This window comes from Podarcis vaucheri (assembly GCF_965113315.1).
Source record: "Podarcis vaucheri genome assembly, chromosome: 5".
In the NCBI taxonomy this organism is placed as follows: Eukaryota; Metazoa; Chordata; class Lepidosauria; order Squamata; family Lacertidae; genus Podarcis; species Podarcis vaucheri.
Genome location: NC_138763.1, coordinates 40033568 through 40041196, shown reverse-complemented (window position 1 = coordinate 40041196; position 7629 = coordinate 40033568). Strand labels below are relative to the sequence as shown.

Here is a 7629-nt window from a genome sequence, read left to right as displayed (position 1 = left end):
TGCGTCGTGTCCCCAACTCTAGCCTCAAGGTATTTGCAGTGGAAACATAGATGCCCGTAAAGAACTCTGGAAACAAGGTTTGCTTAACAAAACCCTCACCTCACCAATACCGCAGAGGAATTGCTCTGTGATATTGCCCCCTTCAGTCTTAGAGGCCCAGGGCAGGAATCTTGTTGAATAAAATTATAAACTCAAACAAAAAAAGCAGCTGGTCCTTGCCTTCTGAGGCTTAGCCTTCTGAGGCCCAGGACAAGTGGCTACCCCTCCCGCTCTGCACAGGCCTGGCTCCTTTTGTCTCACATCCTCAGAATAATAAAAGCCCTATCATTTGCACCCACTTCATAAAATAGTTTTAGGTGTATCTCTAAAAACTCAATGCCCAAAGCCAAGTGGGTACAATATGCAATAGCAAACCTAGGTTTGCTGTTGTGTGATGCACAAAAGCATTCCCATATTATGGTCTACAAATAAGACATGTTGGCACTGCTCAGGAGATATTTTTATGGACCATCTCTGGAGCATTGTAGTTGCAGAGCTTCTGTGCTCCAGTTTAAACTCCTTTTCCATGTGGGTCTGTGAAGCTGAAATGTATCAATATGCAAAAGCACAGCACATACTTTAGTCAATGGCAGATAGTGTTACTGCCCCACAAATCCCTGGGCAGGATCCCAAGGGCCACATAGATCTGGAGGCCTCCTGCTGTAGTGGCACCAGTATTTTAAAATACTGTTCCTAATGAAATCAGACAGACACATTTTTTATATTTTCTTGTTTGCTGAAAGCCTTTTTGTTTCATCAAACATTTTTAGAGAATTTATTACATCCATTATTGGTCATTTGTTCCTGGACCTTATTATTCTATGATGTCTTAATGGTTTTTATTGTATTTTGGAACATGCTGCTACAATACCTTATCAGTTTGCAGTTTATAGATACCCTTAAACAATAAAATACCGTACCCCTTGAGCTGTCTTTCAGATGATTCTCTGTAAGCAAAGGCACTTTTCTTGCTCTGCTAATGTTGCCCAGTTTACCTTCTGACTCATGCAAGGTTGAGGAGTTGTGTGGTTTTCTAGATTTTGAGTCCCCCTGTAGGGTTTCTGTAGTTGAACTCATATCAATACATATGTCAAAGTTGGGTTGGGAATGTTGCCCCACTCCACTAAGATGGTACATGCCAGAGTGGTACTCTGGTTATCTCCCGCTTGACTGTTGCAATGTACTCTATGTGGGGCTACCTTTGAAGGTGAATGGGAAACTACAACTAATCCAGAATGCGGCAGCTAGACTGCTGACTGGGAGCGGACGCTGGGAACATACAATACCAGCCCTAAAAGATCTACATTGGCTCCCAGTATGTTTCCAAGCGCAATTCAAAGTGTTCATGCTGACTTTTAAAGCTCTAAACAGTTTTGGGCCTGTATACCTGAAGGAGCATCTTCAACTCCAGCGTTCAGCCCACAGAGATCCAGCTCTGAGGGCCTTCTGGCTGTTCCCTCACTGCGAGAAGTGAGGTTCCTGGGAACCAGTAGAGGGCCTTCTAGGTAGTGGTGCCTGCCCTGTAGAATGCCCTCCCATCAGATGTCAAGGAAATAAACAACTGACTTTTAGAAGACACCTGAAGGCAGCCCTGTACAGGAAGGTTTTGAATGTTTGAGGTTTTTTGTGTTTTAATACTTTGTTGGAAGCCGCCCGGAGAGGCTGGGGCAACACAGTCAGATGGGTGACATATAAATAATAAAATTATTATTATTATTATAGGGCAAGCACTTTTTATTTTGAATATTTCTGACAGGAGTTCAGTGTTCTGACTCAGCAAAGCATTCAAAACCTGATAATGCAACAGGCAGTGCTGAAAAATAAAAGGAGCAATGAAGCCTGCCTTTATTTTGTAATCCTGTTTGTTTTTCTAGAACAGATGAATAGCCTCAGAATCACTGACTCAATTTTTGGATCCCATTTTCATGACAAAGCGAATGTCTAGTCTAAAAATGAGCTCACTATAAAATGAGGCTTCCTGATTCTTGCTCTGGCAGCTGCTTCTAGTTCACCTCCTCCTCCAGGAATATTTGCACCCCACATTGATCATGTCCAAAACTGGAAACAAGGTAAGTATGTTTGTGGTCTCAGGATGCCTCTCTTCCACTCATTGTCTGCAAGAAAATGAACCTCTTCTAACAGGAATGCATTGTTTGCCAGCTTGGCAGAACCAAGAAAAGAGCAGATCCTTGAGTGGCTCCCTGTCTAAGGAGCCAGGTGGTTCATTACTAGTGGAAGACGTACCAGGTTAGATAATAAACAAACACCTGGAATAATTAGCGGACTTTCTTAGTTTTCCTGGTAGCAGCTCCAGCAGATATAATTCGGTCAAATTGAGATCAGTATTTGAAAATGACAACATTAGACAGTGTGAGATGCTTATTTCCTTTGTTGTTGTTTGTTCTGTGGAAGAGGAATAAAGAGGAACATGGATTTACTGGTGTGCTTTTCTTTTAAATGCGGCTTTATTTCACATATAGAATCAATAGTCTTGCAGAGGACATGCAACTCAGCTTGATAAACTTGCAGCATACTGAATGTGAAATAAGTATCTTTACATGTGCTCTACATTTGTATTTATTTACAAGGCATAAAATGGGCAGAGAACCTGTGATCTTCCACATACAGTGGTACCTCTGGTTATGAACTTAATTTGTTCCGGAGGTCCGCTCTTAACCTGAAACCGTTCTTAACCTGAGGTACCACTTTAGCTAATGGGGCCTCCCGCTGCCGCCGTACCGCCGCTGTGCGATTTCTGTTCTCATCCTGAGGTAAAGTTCTTAACCTGAGGTACTATTTCTGGGTTAGCGAAGTATATAACCCGAAGTGTTTGTAACCTGAGGTGTTTGTAACCCGAGCTACCACTGTATTGCTGGACCACAATTTCATAATCCCCAACCATTGGCTATGCTTGCTGGGGTTGATGGGAATTGGATCCTAACAAAATCTGGAAGGCCGTGAGTTTCTCGTATTGGGGATGCATGACCAGAGCTGTTGAATTTGGAAGGTCACATAGGCACAATTGTATCTTCTTTTGCATCATACTAACAAGCCAAACTGCAAAACCACTCATAATTACCTAGAGTCTACCATGAGATAGGAGAATAAGCTCTCAGAAGGAAGCTTTCCTTGTGCTTCAAGTTATGACACTGCTTCACTGAGGGCATTTCCAGACTTCTGCTATTGTCAAGTGTGGGTCACTCATATTGACAAATCCAAATGGACAATTATGGCAGATTGGGAGGTCTTGCATAACATACCCATTTCCCCACTTGATCGGTTATCAGAGTAAAAAACAAAGTGCATTTTGTGTGTGGCTTAGATGTCTTCCCTTCATGTTGCATTGCATATCTGTTGCTGTGCTATTTTGTCTTACATGTCCCAGCTGTGATTACCGGGGAGATACCGCCATTGCTATTGTAACTGTAATTTGGAAAGTGGTCGCATAAGAGTAATGGGCACCTGTCAGTTATTATCTGTGATGCTGTTTGTTCCAAAATCTAAGCAAATAACTACCAACACCCCCACCCCCTTATTTGATGAGCCTCTCTGGGGAGGGCATGCCGCCACTGAAGAGTTGGCCACCTATCACACCTCATTTGGCAGTGATACATGGAGAAGGGCATTTAAAGATGTGGTGACTCCTCTCATCCACCCTAGTCCTAATCTGGATTGCCTAACTGGGTCTTTGTACAAACAATGAAGCACAGAAATACAAATGTATTGTTTTGCATGACCTTTAGATTCTTGTTCTTCTAATTTAAGAAGAAGAGGCTTGACCAAGTTTGGAGAACACTTCCTGCCTCTGAAGTGTCAAGCAGCTACAACCTTTGGTACTTGGTCAGGGGTCCAGTAGGTAGACTCTGGTGGGAGCAGAGCTAATAGAAAATTGCTTTCTGTTTGCTCTGCTGGGTGGTGCTAGCAGATGGTGGGCCAGTGATGGGATTCTGCTGCAGGATTCATGCGGAGAATCGGGTCCAAATGTAATCCCCACACAACCACTTCCCCCAAACAGTAATCTGTGTACCCACTGAATATTTGTACGGTTTGAATGTGTGAAGCATAACTTTACTGCTTCAGATAGAACATATTGGAGGAGGGGACAACTGTGATCTCACTTTCCCTCCTCATGTTCCTATCCCTGGATATGTTGTCCAAATAGGGTTTGTGTGAATTGGCTTTGATGCACATTCTGAAAGGGACAGGTGTTTAAGGTAGCCTGGAGTTCCCCTGTCTTGAACTGAAATGATGATTCCCCGCCCCCTCTGGTGCTCAGTGTGATGCCCTTGAGTGAAGTAGCAGGATAGGATTCATTACCAAGCTGCCCATTTTCTAAGAATGTCAGAGGAGGTGTTTTTCCATGTTCCATCTTTAGGTGAAACACATCATATACAAAAGAGAGGGCCTTATCTGTGGTGGCTCCCTGACTGTGGAATGCCCTCCTGAGAGACATACATCTGCTACTGACAATATATTATTTTTGCATCAGGTCACAACCTTTTTATTCATGCAAGGCATTTTGAATTTTGGCATTTTGAGCTGGTTTAATAGCCTTATTCCTCCTAACTTTATTGTGCTGTTGGTTTGTTGTATGCTGTATTTGTAATTTTACATTTCTTTGCATACTGCCCTGAAATCTACATTTGGATGAAGGGTGGTTTATACATTTTTTTAAGTAAGGAAATGCTGTGAGCTCAAGAGAGTTATGTCATCCATAAGAAATGCAAAATGTCATCTGTACCTATTGCTGTAATACTGGCTAACCTAATTGCAACCTTACCATAGACTTCCTGTTGACGCTCAGGGAACTTTTTGCCTAAATGCTCTGTCAGCTTGACAGAACAGTGCCTGGGTTGTTTATGAGCCTTGGCATTCACCTAAGGTAACTAAGTCGCAGGTACTCTTGCGCAACTCTCTTGTACCTAAAAATGGAGGAGTAATTCCTAGTGGAGCTTGTTATTTAGGGATAGGAAATAAATTTAATTCAAACTGACCTAAATGCATATCAATATTTGAACTGAAATTTACACTTCTCCAAATTTTGTGACGCAGTTCTCCAAGCAAAACAGTGCACAGAAATAGTTTCAAAATAGTTGTCAGGAAAATTGCAAAAAATGAGGTAAAATTGCATGTAAAATGTGCATTGTAGAGGATGCATTTTCCATAAATTTTCATGCAGATGTGAAAGAAATTGGAAACTGATGCCGATATGGGCCAAATTGGAGTTAAGCTTGGGGGAAAATAGGAAATGGAGAGAAACTGAAATTGATATACGCTCCCATCCCTCGTGTCCATGTAATTTTAGCCAAGCTGCACCATGTCCAGTGGAAGCATGATTCCTTTTGTACTTTGCTTGTGTTTCAGATCACCTTCTACGAAGGCAAGAATTTCCAGGGGCGCCGCTATGAGTCTGACAGGGACTGTTTGGATTTCCACACTGACTTGAGCCGCTGCAATTCTATCCGTGTGGAGGGGGGTGCCTGGGTTGTTTATGAGCGGCCAAACTTTGCAGGGAACATGTACGTGCTGACTCATGGGGAATATCCTGAATATCAACGGTGGATGGGCCTAAATGACCGCGTCAGCTCATGCAAATCTATTCAGCTAGTAAGTCGGACATTTCCTTCCTCTCTGTTTAACTCTGAAATCTGGGCAAATGGGATATTGACACTTGAGACAGGTTCATTTATAAGTCTCCCCTTTTTTAAAGTACACGCAGATCCTCACACTGTATCTGTATCTAATGTTATTAACATGGATAAACACTAAAACAGGGGTGAGGAAACTGTGGCCCTCCTGATGTTGTTGGACTCCAATTCCCATCAGCCCCAAGCAGCATGGCCCATGGTAAGTATTGATGGGAGTTGTAGTTCAACAACAAATGGAAAGCCATGGGTTCTCTGCCTGCATTGAAGAATGTGAAAGCTTTCTTGCTTCCGAGAGCCCTGCTGAATCAAAGCAAAGAGCCATCATCTAATCTGGCATCCTCTTCTCATAGTGGCCAACCAGATGTCTATGAGTTGATCCACCTAAAGCAAGAGTGGTCAGAGTGGTGCCCTCCAGATATTGTTGAACTGCAGCTTCCATCATCCCTGACCTCATGCTTTTGATGCTGGGATGGTGCTGGAGGACTCACCTCTTTTGATAGAGCCTTTTGCCTGGGTCTGCAAAAGTCCTGGTAGGCTATAAAGCATGGTTAACAGAATGCATGTCGCATGGGACCTTGGAGTCTGATATGCCATAGGATATTAAAGATGATATATGCCATATTGGGAACAGCTTGCCCAGAGGGCTGAAGCTACAGCAACAGCCTCCTGGCAGCAAAACTACTGTTACTGGAAGGAAGGAGGCAGAAAGATGATGTGGTAAGAACTCTGTCGGTGCACTAGCAGGAGTGCTGGATTGGCTTTGTCGGTGCACCTGTGCAGCCCCAACTTTACCATTGCCTCATTCCTCTGGTAAACAGCAGGAACAACATTGCTTCTGGGAGGTTATTGCTGCATCTCCACTGCAAGCCACTCCTGTGCCATGTGCAATTCCCACCATTTGGTTTTACAACAGGGATGGGGAACCTGTGGTCTCCCAGAAGTTGAACTCCAACTCCCATCAGGCTAAGCCAGGATGACCATTGGTCAGGGATGATGGGAGCTGGAGTCCTGCAACAACTGGGGGGGGGGCACAAGTTCTCAATCCCTGTTCTATACTCACAATTGGTAATGAATTAGATCCTTCCTGCTTCTTGCTAGGGGGCACTGGCTGACAGGGGTCTCACAGAAAGTATAAAAAGTATAATAAAGATAACTAAATACACATAAAGTGGTGGTTGGTTCTGCAGCCACAATACATTCTTTGCTTTATTGGGTAATGTCTATTTTCCATCCAATATTGCAGCCTGAACTGTACACAGCCTCTGCTCAGCTCCTCAATAACATGTTGTGTTCTCCATCCTCCTCCTTCTAGCCCGGTGGAGGCAAATACCAAATTCAGCTCTTTGAGAAGGGTGACTTTAGTGGCCAGATGCACGAATCCACAGAAGACTGCCCTTCTGTCATGGATCAGTTTCACCTGCGCGAAATCCACTCCTGCAAAGTCCTGGATGGGGCCTGGGTTTTCTACGAACACCCCAATTTCCGTGGCAGGCAGTATCTTCTGGAGAGAGGAGAGTATAGTAAACCTGTCGAGTGGGGGTCTGCATCCCCAGTGGTCCAGTCCTTCCGCCGTATTGCAGAGTAATGGGCAGCATTAAGTCTAAAGCCGACATGAAAGCTGACTTGATGCCATAAATAAAGCACTTGTGAGTTCAGTTCCGCTTGTCATCATTCATGGTAAAAATGTGTGTCTGTGTGTTTTCTTTAAGGAAGATGACTAATCTCTGGAACATCCATTCACAAGGAAACTTGAGTTTTGCTCAAATTATTGGGGGTGGAGAAGAAATGAAGTTTGTCCCTTTACTTTCTATGACAGCCCATAGAATACTGTTTTTGTTTGTTTGTTTTAAAAGGGATATTCCTAATGGTTTGGCTAAAACTGAGGGGAGTCAGAGGGCAAAGGTTTCAGGATTCCCTACCATTTCCCTTTTTGACCCCACCT

At 43.5% G+C, this 7629-nt stretch overlaps 1 protein-coding gene across 1 annotated transcript; it reads left to right on the top strand.

Annotated features, from left to right (window-relative positions):
- The first annotated feature begins 1867 nt into the window (after positions 1–1867).
- CRYGS (crystallin gamma S) lies at positions 1868–7342 on the top strand. Its single transcript, XM_082225291.1, has 3 exons — positions 1868–2108; positions 5404–5646; positions 7000–7342. The coding sequence occupies exons 1-3, from the start codon at positions 2088–2090 to the stop codon at positions 7270–7272; spliced, it is 537 nt and encodes a 178-aa protein (XP_082081417.1). The 5' UTR covers positions 1868–2087; the 3' UTR covers positions 7273–7342.
- The last annotated feature ends 287 nt before the right edge of the window (positions 7343–7629 follow it).

Coding starts and splice junctions, on each gene's coding strand:
- CRYGS (XM_082225291.1), top strand. CDS start 2,088: ATGTCCAAAACTGGAAACAAG. Junction 2,109..5,403: donor TGTCCAAAACTGGAAACAAG/GTAAGTATGTTT, acceptor CTTGTGTTTCAG/ATCACCTTCTACGAAGGCAA. Junction 5,647..6,999: donor CATGCAAATCTATTCAGCTA/GTAAGTCGGACA, acceptor TCCTCCTTCTAG/CCCGGTGGAGGCAAATACCA.